Genomic DNA, 23,179 nt, shown 5'->3' with positions numbered 1-23,179 from the left:
ATCTAATAGATAATTTCTATATTGGTTAGAATTAAGATTATTTTTATTTTTCCAGTTCATGAGGACTGTTTTCTTGGCTATGCATAGGGCAGTGAAAACCATATGGGCGATATTCTTTTCTGAAGTGACATTATCTAAGCTGCCCAACAAACACACTAAGGGGGAAGTTGGAATGTTACATTTCAGACACTTCGATAAGTCTTCACATATCTCGCGCCAAAACTTCTGAACTGGTGGACAGAACCAAAGAGCGTGGATATAATTGTCCGGTGAATTGGTTTGGCAGTGTGAGCAGTTGTTGGTAGACGTAAAGCCCATCTTGAACATCCGATGACCTGTATAGTGCACTCTATGTAATATTCTGTATTGAATTAATTGAAGACTGGGATTTCTAATTAGATGAAAGGTTTTTAAGCAAATCTGAGACCAGAAGTTTAGGTATAAGTTAACTGATAAATCCGCTTCCCATTTTGCAATAGGAAGTGATATTGATTCATCTGTTTTAGAAACCATTCTGTATATTTTGGATAGTAATTTGGGGGGTTTAAGAGTAAGAAATTGAACCACACTTGGTGGTGTTTGTAGTTCAACTTGACCCGGTTTAAATTTCTTTTTTACTATGGATTTAATTTGTTGATATTCTAAAAATCTTTTCTTGTTGATCCCATATTGTGTAACTAGTCCGTCAAATGAAATAAATTCTGTTCCTTCTAGTATATGTTCTAAATATTTGATTCCTTTATCACTCCAATCTGAAAAGTTTATCATATTATTGTTTTGTAATATGTCAGGGTTGTTCCAGATAGGTGTACGTTTGCATGGGATTAATGAAGACGCCGTCAATTTTAGAAACTCCCACCATGCTGTCAGAGAAGAGCTGATGTTGATGCTTTTAAAGCATTCATGTCGTTGGATGTTTGAGCTGATAAATGGTAGGTCTGAGATCTTTAGATTATTGCAGAGTGCTTGTTCTACATCTAGCCAAGGTTCATCTAAGAGGGTGTGTTTTAGCCATCCTGAGATAAACTGAAGCCTGTTGGCTAAGAAGTAGTACTGAAAGTTAGGCAGTTCTAGTCCTCCTTTATCCTTGGTCTTTTGTAGTGTTTTTAAGCTTATACGTGGGGGTTTATTTTTCCAAAGGAATTTGGACATACATGAATCTAGAGATCTGAACCAATCTTGTGGCGGTTTAGTTGGGATCATTGAGAATAAATAATTTATTTTTGGTAAGACCATCATTTTTATAGCGGCAACCCTTCCCATGAGTGATATGGGTAGACATTTCCATCTAGCCAGATCATCTTCTACCTTCTTTAAAAGTGGGATATGGTTTAATTTAGTTAGATCTGCAAGCTTGGGAGAAACATTAATACCTAAATATTTTATATTTCCCAATTGCAGTGGTGTAGAAGAGGAATTATGGAAGGAGCAATTAATCGGTAGGACTGTAGATTTTGACCAGTTAATTGAGTAATCTGATATTCTTGCAAAAGAGTTTATCAATTCAATAACCCCAGAGACATTGGTTTGTGAATTTTGGAGAAAGAGTAACACATCATCCGCATAAAGGCTGATTTTATGTTCCACGTTCTTGCATTTTATGCCCTTAATTACTGAATTCTTGTCACGGCGAGTGAGATGAGCCGTGTGGAAAATAAAGGAGGATCCAAACGCAGGCACTTGTATGGGTGTGAGGGTGGTTTATTAAACACAAAAAGGAAATGGACAAACGGCGAACGGAGCAATGACTAAACTAAACTGGGAACAAACTAACTATAGAACACGAACCTGGACATGAATGAGAGCGGGCGGAAACAGATGATGGTAGACTGCAGGGAAACACACAGATGAAGTGGGGTGGAAACACAGACGGACCAGCAACTACAATGACGGCAGACATGACTTAAATACACAGAATCACAGAGGAATTACACACAGGTGGTGGACACAGCTGGGAATAATCAACAAGACGAGACAAAGGTAAAACTGAACACACTCACATGAGACGCAGACCATCACAATAAAACAGGAACAAGCAACCATCACACTAAGACACAAACTCGACATAGAGAGACAGACAGAAAATGGCACATGGAGCTAGACAAATACTAAGCAGACACAACTGAAGAACAAATCCTAAACACCACAGAAACATGAAACTCAAATAATAAACATCATCATAATCAACACTACAAGAGAACAAGAAAACAATCCCTGATGCAAACTAAAACCAAAACATAATAAAACTCAAACTACTGGGTCCGACGGACCCAGAACCGTGACAATTCTGTCTAATTGCTGCTGCTAGTGGTTCAATAAAAATTGCAAATAGTGAAGGGGAGAGTGGGCATCCCTGCCTGGTGCCCCTCAAGAGACAGAAGCTGGAGGATGTCTGGTCATTTGTTCTAACACAAGCTGTTGGGGAATTATATAATATTTTTAACCAGTTTATGAAAGAGTTTCCAAAACCAAATTTGTGTAAAGTTGCAAATAGAAATTTCCAGTTAACTCTGTCAAATGCTTTTTCTGCGTCTAAAGAGAATATTGTAGTTTCTAGGTTTTTACTGTATGAGTAGTCTATCAAATTAAGTAATCTACGTGTATTTGTTGATGAGTGCCTACCTTTTATGAAACCAGTTTGGTCAGGATGAATTAAGAGGGGGGTTATTTTCTCCAGTCTCTTTGAGAGAGCTTTGCAGATTATTTTAAGGTCTACATTTATAAGGGATATTGGACGATAGCTTGAGGGATATACAGGGTCTTTGCCTGGTTTTAGCAGGAGATTAATGTTTGCAGAATTCATATTTGATGGAAGTCTGCCCTTTTCTTTAATTTCCAACAACGTTCTGTAGAAAACTGGTGCTAGAATCGACCAGAATTCTTTGTAGAATTCTGCAGGAAAGCCATCTGGACCTGGAGCCTTATTATTGTGCATACTTATCAGGGCTTCCTGGAGTTCACCTGGTGTCAGTGGTGAATCCAGTGCCATTGCTTGAGTGTCCAATAATTTTGGAAGAGTTATGTTGTCCAAAAACTGATCAATTTCTTTTTTAGATGGGTTTATTTGTGGTGAATACAAAGTTTTATAGAAATTCCTGAAAATGTTGTTTATTTGTATCGGATCATATATTGTGTTCCCAGATGAATCTTGAACAGCACATATAGTTGTTTTTTCTTTATTTATTTTTAGCTGGTTTGCTAGAAATTGACCGGATTTATTACCATGTTCATAATTTTGTAGGCGTAGTCTTTGTACTAAGAATTTTGTTTTTTTTATCAATTATCTCATTTAATTCTAGTTTTGTTTTGCGTATTTTGTTCAATGTTTCCTGATCTTGGTGGGACGCGTAGGCTTCTTCTAGTGATTTGATGTTTTTTTCTAATTCCTGAATATTTTTGTTTTCTTTTTTCTTTTTATGTGATGAGAAAGAAATTAGCGTCTGGACTTCTTTAAGTTGCTTGAAGACGTTTCACCTCTCATCCGAGAAGCTTCTTCAGTTCTACGGTCAAATGGTGGGGAGTCCCAGATTTAAACCTAGTGGGAGTGTCCCCCCACAGAGGGACAAAAGGACCCCCTGATGATCCTCTAATCGCCTGAGCCAAGGTGTGAAACTGGGTGTGGGTCCCAATCAGCCAGGGTTTCGGGTGAGCTCTTTTTGAAACCTGGCCCCACCTTATCATGCGAATTCCTGAGGTGTGTCTGTGTGTCTTTGTGTGTCTGCAAAGACGTGACGTCCAACACATGCAGACACACAAAGACGCAGACGCACTCATAAAGTGAGTCAAGTTTGTTTCTCTAGCACATTTAAAGTACAGCTGTTGACCAATATGCTGTACATCTAAAATAATTAAATAACACCCAACACAGGATGAAATTACAGAGTTTAAGAAAGGAAACATAAAATTAGAAAACCTGAATAAAAACAGGACAAATAATTGTCATCTACACAATGAATTGAGATGCTCTTTTATTAAAAACTAAGCCAAAAGAGAACATAAACTGAAAAAAAAAAAACTGGCTCAAGGAAAAATATCAGATGCTAACAAGGCTAGACCACATGAAGATACTTTCAGGGAAGAAGAAATAAAAATGAAAACGTGTCTAATGGTCAGTGGAGGAATTTACAAAATCTGTGTTAGTTTTATATCAGCAACACTCCTCAAAGTTTTAAGACTGCTTCCTACACCTTTGCAACAATATTAATTCTTAAGAAAATCTCTTTAATGGCCAAAATATAAACACAAGAGGTTGGTCAAATACCTTTCATTTTATTTATTTTTTGCCATTTGTTTACAATTCAGGTTGAAATTCAGAGTCTGATCAAAGCTAACCAGAAAGAAAAAGGAAAAGCTTGTTTATGCGCTGGTATATGTTGCTTTAACAGCATCGCTGAAGGTTTATGCCAAAGGATGGTTGCACACAAGCATCACTTCATGCCTTTGGACTTTTCAGAGCTCCAGATTTCTTCGCACTCTCTGTTCACCACCAGTTTGCCGTCATCGGTCAGTTGAAGACGGCACATGTTGCAGTCAGGTCTGACAGAGCTTGTGTTCCACCTAGGCGTGTCACACTTGTTGTACATGACCAGGTTGCAGTCAGCCTGCATGCACAGACGGACGGCGTCTGATCCATAGGTGTCTGAAGCCCACAAAGGCTTCCAGCCATAGATGACAAAGTTACCATCATCCTGTAGCCATAAATTATATGTTAGATAACTGTCAACACGCATGACTGGGAAACAAGGCTTTTATGAGCTTCTGAACTGAGAACATTTAGTCACCTGAAATATAGCTTTGAACTGCTTGTTGTTGGACACCAGGTAGTCTCCCCTGCGGAGCTCATCATTTTTGGACAAGAAGTTTCTGCTCATGATTCTAAAAGGAGAGAATATAGATGAGCTTGTATCCACAATATGCATTTAAAAGTATCAGGAATGTGTGAATCAATCAGTCAGTAGAGATGCGTAGAATACTTACAGGTTTTAATATTTCACACCAGCCGGTCTGCAAGCAGAAGAGAAGAAAAGAGTTAAAACTGAAAGCATATCACTTCATCTTTATATAATCTTGACCGGGGGTGGAGTCACACTCACTGCCCTTTACAGTAAAGGAAGTGTGTGTGTGTGTGTGTGTGTGTGTGTGTGTGTGTGTGTGTGTGTGTGTGTGTGTGTGTGTGTGTGTGTGTGTGTGTGTGTGTGAGGAGGGGGGATTAGTGGAGCAGCAATGTAATGGAGTGGAGCAATCGCAATTGCTGACGTGTTGTACAGGGGAGCTTGCTGCTGTGTTCTCCAGCTGTCCTTTGGTTGGGGTGAGGGAGAGGGGATCAGGGGGTTTGTTTTATGTGTTGTTGGAGTGTCTCTTTTTTCAACCCACAGAACTCATATTGGGTGTGTATAGGAATTTCTTTTACTTGTGTATTAATCACATTATTTTATTGTATAATGCATTGGTGCCACTTGATTTTAACAAGTCTCACACTCATACAGTAAGACAACTGGTGGAGGTGTAGTAAGGAAGTTGGGGGAAGCAGGAACTCCACAGGAAGAGTCTTTTGTCTCTTCGAGGACTCTGGGAGGTATAGCAAGGGAGTGTGAACCTTAAGGTGTGAAACAGCTGTGTACTGCCTTTTGTTCCTGGAGAAGGTATTTAACTGAGAGCCATGCTAGGCTCAGGGAGACTCTGCTGACCTGCCCCGCAGTCATGTAGGCTCTCCACAAGCTTGGTTTTCTGTTCTTTGTGTGTTTGGATTAAAGAATGTTAGCTACCGCTCACCGCTCGTCTGCAGGCTTTATTTAAATGGAAAACTTCCACAACAGGTGTTATACCATGTTCTGTTCTGGGCTTCTCTCATGCTTTTCTGTTTTTGCATCCCTTCATTATCTTTCTATAATCTTACATGATTAGTCCCATAAATCTGCTCAGCTGGAACGTTAAACCATCCTATTAAGAGAGGAAAGGTTTTTGCTCAAATTAAACAAGAAAATGCCTCCATTGCCCTTTTACAAGAAACCCATGTCAGAGGTTAACTCAGGGCTTATGTCTCGGTGGGCGGGGCAGCAGTTTCATTTATGTTTTGAGGCCAAGGCCAGAGGAGTATCAATTCTCATCAGCCCCAGGGTTCCATTCAAACAATATGTTATTTCAGATCAACATGGTTGTTTTGTCATTGTTTCAGGGAGGTTGTATAACGTGCAGGTAGTTTTGGTCAATGCATATCCTCCTAACACAGATGATCCCAAGTTTTTCAAACATCTTTTTTCGAATTTACCAGACGTAGGCTCGTACTCTTTGATACTTGGCGGAGACTTAAACTGCTGGTTTGACCCTGTTTTCAAGGGTTCAAGTTTCTTTATTTGTCACATGCATAGTTATACAAGTATGACACACAGTGAAATGTAGCCTGACATGCTCCTCGACATGTGGAAAAATGAGGGGGGGTAGAGGAAGAACATTATATAAATATATAGTATATACATTGGGTGAATGAATGTGCAGTAGTAGCAGCAAGCAGGTGAATTCTGTACATTAATATGAATAGACATCTGACTATTTTACAGAATAGACAATATAAACATATTTAAAATTAAAGGAATTTGGAATGTACATTGTGCCTTGGTTTAGAGTGTCTGGAAGAGAGTCCTGTCTCAGTCAATTATAGATGATGTGAGAGGGCGGGTGTGTGTGTTTAGGGCCCGGATGGCTTGGGGATAGAAGCTCCTCTTGAGTCTCTCTGTCCTTGCCCGGAGGATGCGGAACCTTCTACCAGATTGCAGAAGTTGGAACAGTTTGTTGCCAGGATGGGACGGGTCCTTCAGTATCTGCGCTGCTCTAGTCCGGCATCTCCTGGTGTAGGTGTCCTGAAGCGGGGGGAGAGCAATCCTGCAGCAGCGTTCTGCTGTACGGATCACTCTCTGGAGAGCTTTTTGGTCCTTCACACAGCTGTTCCCAAACCACGATGTCATGTTCTGTGTGAGGATGCTCTCCACAGCGCCTGTATAGAAAATCCTGAGGATCTTTGGAGAGACCCTGAACTTCCTCAGTTGTCGTAGGTGATACAGGCGCTGCCTAGCCTTTTTGGTCTGGACCTGAATGTGGGCAGCCCATGTCAGGTCTGAGGAGATGTGGACACCAAGATACTTGAAGGACTGCACCCTCTCCACTGGAGCTCCATTGATGATAATGGGCTTGTAGTCTCTGTGCTGACCCCTTCTGAAGTCCACCACCAGCTCCTTGGTCTTGCCGACATTCAGCTGGAGGTGGTTGTCCTGGCACCACGATGCCAGATTCTTCACTTCATCCATGTAGGCCGCCTCATCGTTGTTGGAGATGGCACCCAACACCACTGTCGTCAGCAAACTTCACAATGGTGTTGGAGCCATGGGTGGCCACACAGTCTGAAGTGTAGCGGGAGTAGAGCAGTGACCAGAGGACACATCCCTGAGGTGCTCCTGTGTTGATGGTGATGCTGTTAGAGACGCATCTACCCACCCTCACCACCTGAGTTCTGCCAGTGAGGAAGTCCAACACCCATGCACACAGACGGCTGTTAAGTCCCAGATCCCTGAGCTTTGTGAACAGTCTGCAGGGCACTATTGTGTTAAACGCTGAACTGTAATCAACAAACAGCATTCGCACATAGTTACCCTGTTTCTTGTCCATGTGGCTGAGAGTGGTGTGTAGGACGTGGGCGATGGCATCCTCTGTGGATCTGTTGGATCTGTAGGCGAACTGCAGCGGATCTGTGGTGTCTGGGATGGAGGAGGAGGAGATGATGTTCTTCAGCAGCCTCTCAAACACCTTCATTACTACCGAGGTCAGTGCAACTGGCCGGTAATCGTTCAGGGATGAGGGTTTGCTGTTCTTGGGCACAGGGATGATGGTGGATCTTTTGAAGCATGTGGGGACCACAGACTTCGCCAGGGACTCGTTGAAGATGTAAGTGAACACACCTGCTAGCTGGTCCCCGCTGCTTTCCTTGTGTTCACTCTCCTCAATGCCACTCGGACGTCATGCTCCGCGATGCTGGTCACCGGTCTCTCGCTGATGACGTCACTGTCCTCGGTAGTCAGGCGGCAGATAGCATTAGCCGCCTGGCTAACCTCGAAACGGGCGTAGAACCGATTCAGCTCGTTGGTGAATGCAGAGTCGGCGTCGATCGGCGCAGTGTCCCTGGCTTTGTAGTCTGTAATGGTGCGTAGTCCGTGCCACATACTCCGTGTGTTGCCCTGGTGGAAGCAGGATTCCACACGTTCCCGGTACCGGCGTTTGGCATCTCTCACCGCGCGCCGCACGCCGTATGAGGCCGCATTGTAGGCGCTCATATCGCCAGTGGCGAGACCCGCGTTGTAGGAGGCGGTCCTGGCGTTTACTGCAGTGGGGATCGATCTGTCCATCCACGGTTTCTGGTTTGGGAATGTGGTGACTCTCGCAGTGGGGATAATCTCCTCCGCTAGCATATTGACGAAGCATACTGCTACTTCCGTAAACTCGTTGATGTCGACTGCGCATGCTCTGAACATGTCCCAGTCGACGTCGTTGAGTGCGTCCTGTAGCGTAGCTTCTGATTGGGCAGTCCACCGTTTTACCTCTCTCGTGGTTACGTCTTCCATCCGTATGCTTTGTTTATACTGGGGAATGAGGAAGATGGCGTTGTGGTCAGACTTCCCAAAAGCCGGGTGTGAGACAGCTTTGTAGCCCTGCTTGTATGGCGTGTAGCAGTGATCCAAAATTCGATCCACTCTCGTTGGACACAAGACATGCTGGTAAAAGTTTGGCATGACTTGTCTGAGGTTCGCTTTGTTAAAGTCTCCTGCTACAATGAGGGCTGCGCCCGGGTCCTTGTTTTGAAGCAAGCTCAGCACATCATGTAATTCGGACAAAGCCATACCTGTGTCCGCTTGGGGTGGGATGTAGACCACCGTGGCGATGACCGAGGTGAACTCACGGGGCAGATAGAAAGGGCGGCACTTAATGATCAGGAACTCCAGATGTGGCGAGCAGCCGCTGGAGAGAGTAGAAATGCTCCTGGCATCACAACACTTTCTGTTTACCATGAAACACACTCCTCCACCTTTGGTTTTGTTCGACTCTGCCGTTCTGTCCGCGCGGAGCACAAAAAATGAATCCGATGGCGTTACGGCCTGGTCCGGCACGGTGGGGGTCAGCCATGTCTCCGTGAAGCACAGAATGTTGCAGTCCCTCATGTCACGTTGGAAGGTGACCCTTGCTCTTAGGTCATCGAGCTTGTTCTCCATGGATTGTACATGCGCGATGCACCTGCTGTCTCAGTCTGTTCCTAATGCCAGCGCGTTTCCCCTGGCGCTTCTTTGTTCTGCGCCTCGGATGAGCGGCCCGTCCTTTGTTGTTCTCCATGCCGCGTAGAATCTCTGGCGGCCAGGAAGGGTCAGGTTTAAAAGTGTCCAAGATTAGATGTGCAACCTTGTCACCGATGTTTACAAGTGATCCGCTGTCGTATACTATAAGACTAGAGGATTTTGGGATGTAAACCAGAGCAAAAAATAAGTAAAAAACAAGAAAAGTGGATAGTCGGAGCGGAGGGTCAGGAAGGCGTCTGGACGTGGCCGCACCATCTGGATCGATCCTCATTAAAACCGGCCTGTCTGAGTAAGTCATCCTCGCGTATTCATTCAGCTTTTTCTACATATTGGGTAGGGGTATTTGGCGACATCTTCTTCCGACCGACAGGGAGTATTCCTTTTTCTCTTATGTCCATCACACTTTTTCTAGGATAGGCGACCTTTTCTTAGATAACTATTTGACTAGCATCGCGAGTGCCTGTGAATACCATGCCATAGTTATATCAGACCACGCCCCCCTAATTTTGACTCTGTCTATGACGACTTACCTAGAACAGACAGGAGTTGGCATTTTAACCCCACACTACTAACAGATAATACCTTTCTGGAATTTATGAATAACCAAATAAATTCTTTTAGACATAAACCTTTCCCTGAACATTTTTAGCCTTTTAGTTTGGGACTCAATGAAGGCCTATCTCCAAGGACAGATCATTTTTATATACAGCTATACAACCTCACGTTTTCCATCAGATGGCAAGCATCTACAATGGGGTGGCTATGACTCAGGTGATATAGCAGATCAGCTACTGATCGGAAGGTTGGTGGTTCGATCCTTGGCTTCCCCAGTCTACATGCCAAGTATGCTTGGGCACGATACTAACCCCAAAATTTCCATGGTCCTGTTAGGGAACCTGGGTGGTTGAGCCACTTTTCTTTTCTGTTAATAGAATTTTGAGTCTTGTCATTCATTGTGTTTTCTGTGTATCTTATGTTTCCTAGTTCAGTTTGTTTACACTCTTGAGTTTATTCAGTATTTCTAGTTCCTTGAGCTCCATCAGTCTGCGCCTCGGTGTGTGCGTTCCTCGTACTTCATGTTTTACTTTCAGTAATGGTCTCCTGTCTGGTGTGCGTCATTTTCAGTTTTGCATCCACCTGTCTCGTCTGTTAGATTTTTGCCAGCTGTGTTTCCCAGATGTTTCCTCTTTGCCTTGATTTCCTCTTGTATTTAGTGTCTGCGTCTCCCTCTGTCCTGCATCCCGGTCTCCCTCAAACAGGGAGAACGAACAGTCGGGGGGGGGGGGCTGTGTTCTGCCAGCCTGTTTGTTTAGTTTTCCTATGCCTCCCAGTTTTGTTTTATGTACATTTGGTTTCCAGTATTAAAGCTGAGGATTAAGTTTAGCCTTATCTGAGAGTCTGTATTTTGGGTCCTCAATCCTGCCTGCCTCACACAGTACATGACTAGTCCTGAGTGTTTGTCACGTTTCTCATAATGTTCTCATATGCATCCCTGTCTAATTCTAACCCTGTTATCTCATCATGACCCAGAAACATTTTCTGTAAGTCAGTTCATGGAAGCAAACTAGCCACCACTAATCGGAAACAGAAATTTAGTTGAGCAACTTTTGGGTGTAGAAAGTTCAGAAAAAATGGATGTGAAAGCATGAGTGGTTAATTTAAAATAATCTAACAAAAACTTACAAAATCAAGTTTGCTGATGGTTTGGTGTGCAGTGGGGAAAATTCTAGTTTTCACATTGTCAGACATTTAGATGTAGGTGTTTATAATCTCATTCTAGAATTTTTGTATATCCTTTGCATGCTTGGATGAAGTATGTGAAAACTGCTCAGCTTTGCTTAACGATGTTTGACTATGTTATCTGCTAACTGTGTAGGTCATAGAAGTACAAAATTCCCAAGATGACCAGTGCCAGGAACTTCCTTGGAAAAGATAGTGGGAGTTGCTCTCTGCCCAGCAACAGCCTGTGGGACAAAAACCTGTTGTAACTAAAAGATACAGAGAGTTGTGTGTGAGGGGATAAAAGGGATGCTGCTAACAAGTGCTCATGCTGACATGCAAAAATGCTCCACATGCACACAGACTCTGTTGCAAGAAGCCATTGAACACTTAGAATGCATTTCATGCCATCCAAAGGGCACTATGTACATTTAACAAACAAAGCCTATAAATCTCTGCCTATGTATACAATGTCTGTGTGTAGTGAGAAGGTGGAATTTCTTGTAGACTCCGGAGCCACTCACATCCTGGGCCATCTGACTTCAGGAAATCACATGATACGGTGAGGTTAGGTTTCACAATGAGCTCACCCGAAACCTTGGCTGATTTTTGACCTACACCTGTTTTCATACCTTGGCTCGTGTGATTAGTTAGAAGATCATTAGGGGGCTCATTGTCCCTCTTGGAGGGACACTCCCACAGGGCTTAAATCTGGGACTCTCCACCATTTGACCCTAGAACTGAAGAAGCTTCTAGGATGTAAGGTGAAACGTCTTCAAGCAACTTAAAGAAGTCCAGACGCTTTTCCTTAATTCCTTAATTCAATTCAATTTTATTTATATAGCACTAAATCACAACAACAGTCATCTCAAGGCGCTTTATATTGTAGGTAGACCCTACAATAATACATACAGAGAAAAACCCAACAATCATGACCCCCTATGGGCAAGAATTTTGGCGACAGTGGGAAGGAAAAACTCCCTTTTAACAGGAAGAACCAGCAGAACCAGGCTCAGGGAGGGGCGACCAGTTGGGGTGAGAGAAGGAAGACAGGATAAAGACATGCTGTGGAAGAGAGACAGAGATTAATAACAGATATGATTCAATGCAGAGAGGTCTATTAACACATAGTGAGTGAGGAAGGTGACTGGAAAGGAAAAACTCAATGCATCATGGGAATCCCCGGCAGCCTACATCTATTGCAGCATAACTAAGGGAGGATTCAGGGTCACCTGGTCCAGCCCTAACTATATGCTTTAGCAAAAAGGAAAGTTTTAAGCCTAATCTTAAAAGTAGAGATAGTGTCTGTCTCCCGAATCCAAACTGGAAGCTGGTTCCACAGAAGAGGGGCCTGAAAACTGAAGGCTCTCCCTCCCATCCTACTTTTAAATACTCAAGTAAACAACAACAAGTTGGCCTGCAGAGCGAGAGCGAAGTGCTCTAATAGGGTGATATGGTACTACAAGGTCATTAAGATAAGATGGGGACTGATTATTTAAGACCTTGTATGTGAGGAGCAGGATTTTGAATTCAATTATGGATTTAACAGGAAGCCAATGAAGGGAAGCCAAAACAGGAGAAATATGCTCTCTCTTTCTAGTCCCTGTCAGTACTCTTGCTGCAGCGTCACACTAGAGATGTTGCGCAAATGGAAGAACGCAGTCTTACATATTTGTTTAATATGCGCATTGAAGGACATGTCTTGGTCAAAAATGTCTCCAAGGCTCCTCACAGCGTTACTGGAGGCCAAGGTAATGCCATTCAGAGTAAGAATCTGGTTAGATACCATATTTCTAAGATTTTCAGGGTTTATTACAATAACCTCAGTTTTATCTGAATTAAGAAGCAGAAAGTTAGCAGCCATCCAGGTCTTTATGTCTTTTAAGACATTCCTGCAGTTTAACTAATTGGTGTGTGTTATCTGGCTTCATGCATAGATAGCGTTGGGTGTCATCAGCATAGCAGTGAAAATGTATGCTAGCACCCAGCACTGAACCCTGTGGAACTCCATAATTGACCTTAGTGTGTGAAGAGGACTCTCCATTTACATGTACAAATTGGAGTCTATTAGATAGATATGATACAAACCACTGCAGTGCAGTACCTGTAATACCTACAGCATGTTCTAATTGCTCTAATAGGATATTATGGTCAACAGTATCGAACGCTGCACTGAGGTCTAGCAGGTCAAGCACAGAGATAAGTCCACTGTCAGAGGCCATAAGAAGATCATTTGTAACCTTCACTAAAGCTGTTTCTGTGCTGTGATGAGCTCTGAAACCTGACTGAAACTCTTCAGATAAGCCATTCCTCTGCAGATGATCTGTTAGCTGTTTGACAACTACTCTTTCAAGGATTTTTGATATGACAGGAAGGTTGGAGATTGGCCTATAATTAGCTAAGACTGCTGGGTCTAGAGATGGCTTTTTAAGTAAAGGTTTAACTACAGCTAGCTTGAAGGCCTGTGGTACATAGCCGATTATTAGAGATAGGTTGATCATATTTAAGATCGAAGCATTCATTAATGGCAGGACTTCTTTGAGCAGTTTTGTAGGAATGGGGTCTAAAAGACACGTTGATGGTTTGGAGGAAGTAATTATTGAAGTTAACTCAGAAAGATCAACTGGAGAAAAAGAGTCTAAATGAATATCAAGGGTACTGAAAGTACCTGTAGATAATATTACATCTGTGAGATGATTTTGAGTAATTTATTTTCTCTAATTAAAATTTTATTTGTGAAGAAGTTCATGAAGTCATTACTAGTTAACGATTGTTGGCTCAAAAGAGCTCTGACTTTTTGTCAGCCTGGCTACAGTGCTGAAGAGAAACCTGGGGTTGTTCTTATTTTCTTCAATCAGTGATGAATAGTAAGATGTTCTGGCTTTGCAGAGGGCTTTCTTATAAAGCAGCAAACTATTTCTCCAGGCTAAAAGATGATCTTCTAAATTTGTGACACGCCATTTCCTCTCCAGCTTACGAGTCATCTGCTTTAGGGTACGTGTTTGAGAATTATACCACGGAGTCAGGTACTTCTGATTAGAGACCTTAGTTCTCATCGGAGCTACAGTATCCAGAGTCGTACGTATTCTTAAACGTAGTTAAAGCGCTTTCAGAAAGACATCTACTGTAATGAAGTCTGTTCTCCACCGCTGTGTAATCAATTATCGTAAATGTAAATGTTATCAGGAAATGATCAGACAGGAGAGGGTTTTCAGGAAACACTGTTAAATGTTCAGTTTCTATGCCACATGATAAAACAAGATCTAGAGTGTGATTAAAGTGGTGGGTGGGTTCTTTTACAGTTTGAGAGAAGCCAATTGAGTCTAATAACAGATTAAATGCCATGTTGAGGCTGTCATTTTTAGCATCTACATGGATGTTAAAATCACCCACAATAATTATTTTATCTGAGCTGAGAACTAAATCAGATAAAAAGTCTGAGACAGAAAGTCTGAGTTTCTGCCTTACACAGACAGAAACTCTGTGTAAGGCCCAGGTGGACAATAGATGATAACAAGTAAGACTGGTTTCTGAGTTTTACAGCTGGGGTGAACAAGGCTAAGCATCAGGCTTTCAAATGAATTAAAAGTCTGTCTTGGTCTTTGGTTGATTAATAGGCTGGTGTGAAAAATTACTGCCACTGATGCTGCCGCTGATACTGTATTGTTCTTTCTTTGTGATTGTTTATGTTTAAGTTGTTTGTTGCTGGTTTTTAGTTTGTTTTTTGTCTTTTTGGGAGCTGACACAGTCTCTATTGAGATGGGTTTTTGGGGGGGTAGCAGGAGGAGAGAAGCTGCAGAGAGGTGTGTAAGGCTGCAACTCTGCTTCCTGGTCCCAACTCTGGATAGTCATATTTTGGGGGGTTTAATAAATTTGTCCATGTTTCTAGAAATGAGAGCAGCTCCATCCAAAGTGGGATGGATGCCGTCTCTCCTAACAAGACCAGGTTTCCTCCAGAAGGTTTGCCAATTATCTATGAAGCCCACATCGTTTCTGGGACACCACTCAGACAGCCACCAATTTAAGGAGAACATGCGGCTAAACATGTCACTCCTGGTCTGATTGGGGAGGGACCAGAGAAAACTACAGAGTCCGACATTGTTTTGGCAAAGTTGCACACCGATTCAATATTGATTTTAGTGACCTCCGATTGGCGCAACCGGGTGTCATTACTGCCAACGTGAATTATGATTTTACTGAATTTACGTTTACCCTTAGCCAGCAGTTTTAAATTTCCTTCAATGTCGCCTGCTTTAAAGTATTTAAGTGCATATGCATATGCTTAGTTGTGACACTGCGATAGACTTCAGTGAAAGTTTCTAAAACTACATGAACCTATTTCAGCCTCAGCAGTTGGAGAAGACAACTCCCTTTACTGGTGCTGATAACGCAAAGGGCGTAAAACAGTAGACCCATTGTTCAGTTAGGTTTCATAGCGAGGCGCGTGATGTGTGGTATGATCAATTTGTAACTTCCTCCCTCTTCCTTGGAATGCATAAAGGAGTGGGAGCACCACTTCTGTTTCAGAACGCTCATTACCTTGTGTCCCTTTCTGTCTGTCCTGTTTAGTTCTGTCAAGTTCATATGTCTTAGTCCTGTTTTTTTTGTTTTGTTTTGTTTTTTTAGGGTGTTTGTTTAGTTTTGTGTCCTGTTGTGTTGTTGGATTCTGTTCACTTGTGTCTTTTCCCCAGCTGTTTCCTCTCTCCCTAATTGCCTTGTGTGTATTTAAGTCCAAAATTGCTGTCTGCTTGTTGTCTTGTCCGTCCTCGCAGAATGTTTTGTTTGAAGATTCGTAGATGTTGGATTCTTTGTTTGGCTGGCTCTTTTGAAAATCTGGATTATTTGTTCTCAGTTTAAGTTAATAAAGCTGCTTTTTTACTGAATTTACGTTTACCGTTAGCCAGCAGTTTTAAATTTCCTTCAATGTCGCCTGCTCTGGCCCCTGGAAGACAATTGACTATGGTTGCCGGTGTCTCTAGCTTCACATGTCTGAGAACAGAATCACCAATTACCAGAGTTTGACCCCCGGCGGGTGTGTCGTCGAGTGGGGAAAAACGGTTAGACACATGAACAGGTTGGTGGTGTACCTGGGGCTTCTGTTTAGGACTATGCTTCCTCCTCACTGTCACCCTCTTTCCCCAGCTGCTTGGGGTCTGCCGGGGAACAGCTACTGAGGCCTACGCTATCTTCGGCTTCACTGCGTATAAGGGCCTGGCAAGCTACAGGTGAATAAAGGATGCGAATCAGAGTCTCCAATTCAGTAATCCTGGCCTCCAGAGCTGCAAATATGCTACATTTGTTACAAGTATCATTTACCATTTACTAAAGGAGGCCGAGGAGTAACTAAACATCTGACACAATGAGCAGAAAAGTGCAGGAGGGACAGGTGAAGAGGCCATGGTGCTAGCGAGTCAGCTACGAGCTAAGCTAGGCTAGCAAAACAATAAAGACACAATGAGTGAATACTTTGGCTATAAATTAGGGAGTGACTACGATGACCTGGATGACTTAGTACCTTCACAGACACAGAGTTGAAAATGATAAACTAACTGTGAAATATTTATTTTGAAGCTTTACATTTGCTGTGCTTGTGATTTCACTCACTGAAGAACAAAATAGTTGTATGGATGCATTCACCCCACACATTTCCCTTACTGGGTCTACTGACTGCAGGTGGGAAGACCTGGGCAGACTTGTGCGCAATTGTAACAGAACGTGTGACTGGCAAGTCAGGGAGGAGCCAAAAATGTTGTTCTCCCTAAAACTGAATGCTTATAAAACAGTTATGCTGTCTATTGTTATACTGTTCACTGTGTTTGCTCAGTTGAAAATGGTGGTTTAATTGTTTATTGCAGGTCACACCCTGTGCAGACTCCTCTCATGCACTGGTGTCTGACAGCCTGTGGGCCTCATCTAAATATGATGCAGGAATGATTAAAAATTGCAAACCAGTTTACCTCATCTTTTCCTGTCAACTTAGTTGGTTAAGAATTGATATATAAATTAGTTGATTGTTATTAGATCAGGGAAAGATCATTTGATCATAACACAAGTGAATAGAATGTTGCAAATGAGCGGAGACTAACAGACGGAGTTTCTTGTTTCTGATGTATGTGAAGCTTGCACCTAGACATACACGCACGCCTGCTTCAATGGAACAAACTGGCTTTGTCAAATACATGACAGCAATCTCAAACATTTTTATTTTACAAGCTAAGTACAATGATTGGGTGTGTGACTAATCTGAGTGCAACAGTACAAACCTGGGATGAAACATTACAATGAGGTGTTTAGTAAGCATCTGACAGCAAACATTAGTGTTGTGTGAACTGTGCAGCTGCTAACAAAAATGTATTATTGTATTCAGCAGGTGGAACTATGCCAGTTGACACCAGACCCCAGATTCTGTCAGTTAGTTGTGTGGATGCCGAAAGATATTAAGCTTTTTATGTCATTTTTTGGCCCATTTTGCTGAATAGGACCACATTATCAGTGTGATCACAAGTTTTGCTTGCTTGGCTGAGCCATGTTTTAGCTCAGTGAGATAAGCAGCCGTTCTCAGAGAGGGAGGCCCGGGTTCAAATCCAGGTTGTGGCAACATTTCTTTCACTTAACAGTTAAACTTTTTTAACTCTTTTCAACACAAATTTCAGCTTTTTCACCGCTTATCAGCACAATTTTCAGTTTTTTCTGATGTTTTCAGCACAAATCCAAGCTTTTTAAGCTGTTTTCAGCAAAAAACCTCTTTTCAGCAGAAATTCTGCTCATTCAACTCTTTTCAGCAGAAATTCTGCTGATTAAACTCTTTTCAGCAGAAATTCTTCTTATTCACCTCTTATCAGCACAATTCTCAGCCTCTTCTGCTCATTTCAGCACAATTATCAGTCTCTCCACCTCTTCTTTGTCAGAAAGATGTTGGCGCAGTGAGATGAGAACCTGCCTTGAGTACCAGAAGGGCCAGGTTCGAATCCTGCTCAGAGCAACATTCTTTGCTTTTTTTTTTTTTTTTCAATTTTTTCAGCTTTTTTCAGCAGACATCTTCAGCGTTAAGGCATCCACACAGCATTTTCGCAGGAAATGCAAATTTTTCTAGTTTTGGTTTGTTTCCTCTTTCCAAGAGAAAGGCAGTTTTATGCTTGGACATGTCCTAAACAGTGCACTTAAATCAAACCTGTCAGGTGTCATCCCTCCAGGGAATGATATTTTGTGTGTTGTTGATTTAATAATCAGCTCTCTTTTCAGCAGGCCTGCAAAATTGATACTAAAGCGCTATAAAATATTCTTATTGAAAACAATCAAGTGTGATTCTCCGGATTTCAATGGGCTTATAAATTCACTTATCTGGGACACTGATCACATCAGGTGGTAAGTCCTGAGTTTAAAAGTGTTGTAGCAATAAAATAAAATAAAAATTTATTGGTTGCATTTTGCATACAAATGTTAGACTTAGATGAAGAAAAGAGGTTAGTGAGAGTGAGGATGAACATGCAAAATTTTCCCTCTAACACTTTAGAATGATGCACATAGTGAACCTCTCTGAGTATGCTGTTGATGCTGAATGGTGTTGAATTGGAAATTTTGTTTTGGTGATTTTATAAAATAATCAAAGGTGGGATGTAATAGAAAATTTCTATTATATTCATTTAAAGTATTTAAGTGCATATGCTTAGTTGTGACACTGCGATAGACTGTTCAGTGAAAGTTTCTAAAACTACATGAACCTATTTCAGCCTCAGCAGTTGGAGAAGACAACTCCCTTTACTGGTGCTGATAACGCAAAGGGCGTAAAACAGTAGACCCATTGTTCAGTTAGGTTTCATAGCGAGGCGCGTGATGTGTGGTATGATCAATTTGTAACTTCCTCCCTCTTCCTTGGAATGCATAAAGGAGTGGGAGCACCACTTCTGTTTCAGAACGCTCATTACCATGAAACTGATGTTTTGATGTGTTCTCCTGCATGTAGTAATAAATAGCGTGACCACAGCTGACTGTGTTGCAGACTTTATTTACAGAGAATTCAATGACACCAAAGTGCAGTTTGAACAACGCCGTCTGTGATTAATGCAGATGGAGTGTTTACAATCTTACGAAGTCTTTGACTTAAAGGTCTTCTTAGTCTTTTTTTTTTTTTTATGGTGTTTTAGTTTTGTGTCCTGTTGTGTTGTTGGATTCTGTTCACTTGTGTCTTTTCCCCAGCTGTTTCCTCTCTCCCTAATTGCCTTGTGTGTATTTAAGTCCAAAATTGCTGTTTGCTTATTGTCTTGGCCGTCCTCGCAGAATGTTTTGTTTGAATATTCTTTGTTTGGCTGGCTCTTTTGAAAATCTGGATTATTTGTTCTCAGTTTAAGTTAATAAAGCTGCTTTTCAGTTTATCCCTCCTGTTTCTGAACCCTTAATTTGGGTCAAGCTCTCCCAGTCATACAGCAAACTTTTCCAATTTCACTAAAAATGCAAAATATGAAACAACAGGCCCTGAAATCTCAAAGCTGAGTAATATTCAAGAATGGATCTTGGCAGTTTTGAAACGCTTCCCAGGATAAGCCACAAAATGTCCTTAAATATCCTGCCTATGAACGCAGCTCAGGATTACATGATGTTTATTTCTTAGTGCAGCTGAGTTTGTGTGTTTCTGTGTGTTGCAGAAAACTACAACACTGTTGTTAGCGTTTAGAAATTGTAGGTTATAAAACAGTATGAATGTGTTTTGAAACATGGCGGTGCAGCGTTTATCACTGTCAGCTCACAGAAAGAAGGTCCTGGGTTTGAATCCGCCCACCGGCTGGAGCCTTTCTGTGTGGAGTTGTTCTGTTCTCCCTGTACCTGCATGTTTTTATACCTTTATGCTTATATGCTTTGGATGGGTTAGAGGACAGTGTCTTATTGCCTAGAGAACATCTTAACATACATTTTATTGCTGTTTCTTTTTTTTAAACCCAAATTTTGTCCTTTTCAGCATTTCCAGCAACACTGCAGGTCCTCTTGTTAGGAATCAGTCTGCTCCACTGAGTGAGAGACACGGTTGTTTAAAAGTTTTTGACTCTGTGTTTATTTATTCATAATTGAATCTGGACTTGTTCTCCTTAACATCCCGAATAGATGGAACATATTTAATAAAAACATACATTTTATCACCATACATGACGGTTTACATGCAAAGATGGTTTCATATATGACTTCAGAAGCATCACTTTGTGCCTCTGGACCATGTGGAGCCCACCAACATGACATTTTTTCTCTTCTCCCAGCTTTTTGAATTTCATGTGTATCATATTTGCTTAATGTGGCATGAAAATTAAAGTTTATGAATTTAAAACTGAAATCAGATCTGCACTCGGTGCCTGGAAACACTCGACAAGGAATTGGCTACCCTCCTACGACCTACAGTGGCTTGCAAAAGTATTCGGCCCTGCTTTTCAGTTATTTATTTGTAAAAAATGTTTGGAATCATGTATGATTTTTGTTCCACTTCTAACGTGTACACCACTTTGTGTTGGTCTTTCAAGTGGAATTCCAATAAAATTGATTCATGTTTGTGACAAAATGTGGGAAAGTTCAAGGGGGCCGAATACTTTTGCAAGCCACTGTATATAAGTCGCTCATGGATTCTGGGTCCCTCAGACCCAGGTCCCTGACATCTAAAGTTATTGGAGAAAACCAAACAGTGTATCAGCACAAACACCTCATAACAACTGCGCTGCCCAGTGGTGGAGGGATGGTGATGCAGGCTGGCTTTACACCTACAAGACCTGGGTGCCTTGCAGTCATTGATTCAACCATAAGCTCTATATGCCTAATTACTCTAGATTCAAATGTGATGTCTGATAGCTAAACTACTACCCCCCTGCACCCCTGCTACTGTCACATGTGAAAATGATCCCAAGCACAGCAGCAACAACACCAACAGGATGACTGAAAATGAAAGAATGAAGGTGTTGCAATGGCCCAGTCCAAGTTTGAAATGCTGTAGTGGAAGCTTAAGAGAGTGTTACATTAACAAATGTCCTCAAACCTCAATGGACTGAAGCCACATTGTGAACAAGAGTGGTGCCAAAATTCCCACACAATAATGTAAGAGACTGAAGATGATTACTATGCACTCCGTACCTCCAATTAAAATAAAAGCTCAAAGTAGTTATTTCTGCACTGCTCACAGCCAGTCTTTGTGGCATTAGTACTTACTTTAACAAAGGAAAACATGTGTTTCAAACAGGTTAAAGAGTCTAAGGGTGGGAATGTCCTGATGTGAAGCAACAGCTTGTCTACAGTTTTGGAGCCACAGATGAAATGAGGTACTGTATTCGTTTTGTAAACTGAGCCAAAGGAGAGTATATAAACTGAAAAAAGAACTGGGCCAAGGAAAAATATCAGTTGCTATTAGGTCTCGACAACATGAAGATACTTAATTCAGGGAAAAAGAAAGAAAAATGAAAGAATGTTTAATATTCAATGCAGGCCAGAGTCATCTACAAAATCTGTGTTAGTTTTGATATCAGCTACATACCTCAAAGTTTTATTATTTATTAATACTTAAGAAAATCTGTTTAATGGCATGAATGTAAACACAGGGAACAAGAGGCTGGTCAAATACCTTTCATTTTATTTTTATTTTTTGCCACTTGGTTACAATACTTTGTGCTTTACAGAGAAAAAATGCACATTCAGAGCTAAGATTCAGAATCTTGCAAAGCTAACCAGAAAGAAAAAGGAACGGCTTGTTTATGCGCTGGTATATGTTGCTTTAACAGCATCGCTGAAGGTTTATGTCAAAGGATGGTCGCACACAAGCATCACTTCATGCCTTTGGACTTTTCAGAGCTCCAGATTTCTTCGCACTCTCTGTTCACCACCAGTTTGCCGTCATCGGTCAGTTGAAGACGGCACATGTTGCACTTGGCAGAGTTGGCAGAGTTTGTGTGCCACTTAGCCGTGTCACACTTGTTGTACATGACCAGGTTGCAGTCAGCCTGCATGCACAGACGGACGGCGTCTGATCCTTCAGTGTCTGAAGTCCACAAAGGCTTCCAGCCATAGATGACAAAATTGCCATCACCCTGCAACCACAAAGAAATCACACATTAGATAACTGTCAGCATGCATGACTGGAAAACAAGGCTTTTATGAGCTTCTGAACTGAGAAAACTTGAAGTAGTCACCTGAAATACAGCTTTGTACTGCTTGTTGTTGGACACCAGGTAGTCTCCCCTCCGGAGCTCATCATTTTTGGACAAGAAGTTCCTGCTCATGATCCTGCAACACACAACAAAGTCAGAATTTTATTTGTGCACATCAATGAAACCTGTTCTTCTTACATTCATTTTTATCCAAAAACTTGATAACAATTGCAAACTTCTGTTCATTTGCAGATATTTAACAGAATGAGTTTATTTTAAAGTATACTTACAGGCTTGAATGTCTTCGACCAGTGAGAGTTCAGCAAATTCAGAGAGGTGATGTGTGAGAGGTAAAATTGACATTTTTATATACCACAGATGAGGGCGGTGACAAAAAGTGAAAAGGGGGCTGAGAAAGGGGCAATAAGCCCTCCTTTTTACGCTTTTGTTCGTCTGACATTTAAAAATTTAACAGACTATACTTTAATCGTTCTGACCTTTCCATCTTGGCAAATCAGTCAACATCTTTGTATAGAAAAGTGTGATTATACAGCATGCAGCATTCAAGGTCATGCCTTCAGGGACTTTACGAAATACCTCTTCAACAAGTTTTCTCCTGTAAGGGCAAATCCTTTTCTAGGCAGCCCTGTGCTTTGAGTAATTTTAAGTAGTACTTTGAGTTACCTACGTTAAGAATTTCCATTTCTGTCTTCTCACTCTTTTCTCTTAAGACTATAACATTAAAAAATACATGTAATCTGTGCAGTTTAACGGGAAAAAACCTGGCTGTCATTCTTACCTTTTTACATTTTTATTTACCAGGATATTAAAAGGTGAAGAAAAAAAAACAATCTTCAAGGTTTTCAAACAGCCTTTAAAGCTTTTAGGATTCAACTTTGAGCCAAATTTAAAAATCATGTTAATTACATGAAATAGTATTTAGGTTATTGTAGAATTAAATTTACTTGTACGTATTATTACAGTGACATCTGCAGTCTTAACCAGCTTAACGTT

At 41.5% G+C, this 23,179-nt stretch overlaps 1 protein-coding gene across 4 annotated transcripts; it reads right to left on the bottom strand.

Annotated features, from left to right (window-relative positions):
• Positions 1 to 4,248: 4,248 nt before the first annotated feature.
• On the bottom strand, positions 4,249 to 22,976 carry LOC113029723 (lectin-like). 4 transcript variants are annotated; one of them, XM_026180714.1, is made up of 4 exons: positions 22,456 to 22,976; positions 22,208 to 22,301; positions 21,945 to 22,105; positions 4,249 to 4,536 (listed from the first exon to the last, which is right to left on the bottom strand). In XM_026180714.1, exons 2-4 carry the CDS (start codon positions 22,295 to 22,297, stop codon positions 4,428 to 4,430), a joined length of 360 nt encoding a protein of 119 aa, XP_026036499.1. In that variant the 5' UTR covers positions 22,298 to 22,301; positions 22,456 to 22,976; the 3' UTR covers positions 4,249 to 4,427. The 4 variants fall into 4 exon arrangements, with proteins under 4 accessions (XP_026036499.1, XP_026036501.1, XP_026036502.1 ...); XM_026180716.1 differs by having other exon boundaries at positions 4,249 to 4,523; positions 21,938 to 22,105; positions 22,456 to 22,975; XM_026180717.1 differs by lacking the exons at positions 21,945 to 22,105; positions 22,208 to 22,301; positions 22,456 to 22,976 and adding exons at positions 4,782 to 4,875; positions 4,978 to 5,022 and having other exon boundaries at positions 4,249 to 4,688.
• Positions 22,977 to 23,179: the final 203 nt, after the last annotated feature.

This window comes from Astatotilapia calliptera, chromosome 9 (genome assembly GCF_900246225.1).
Source record: "Astatotilapia calliptera chromosome 9, fAstCal1.2, whole genome shotgun sequence".
NCBI classification, from domain to species: domain Eukaryota; kingdom Metazoa; phylum Chordata; class Actinopteri; order Cichliformes; family Cichlidae; genus Astatotilapia; species Astatotilapia calliptera.
This window is presented reverse-complemented; position numbering and strand designations above follow the sequence as displayed.

What these genes read in the sequence shown, in the direction of transcription:
- LOC113029723 (XM_026180714.1), bottom strand. Translation starts at nt 22,297, where the DNA reads ATGAGCAGGAACTTCTTGTCCAAAAATGATGAGCTCCGGAGGGGAGAC. An exon ending in AGTACAAAGCTGTATTTCAG is followed by an intron (nt 22,106 to 22,207) that starts GTGACTACTTCA and finishes TTGTGGTTGCAG; the next exon opens with GGTGATGGCAATTTTGTCAT. An exon ending in AACTCTGCCAACTCTGCCAA is followed by an intron (nt 4,537 to 21,944) that starts GTGCAACATGTG and finishes AAGCTCTGTCAG; the next exon opens with ACCTGACTGCAACATGTGCC.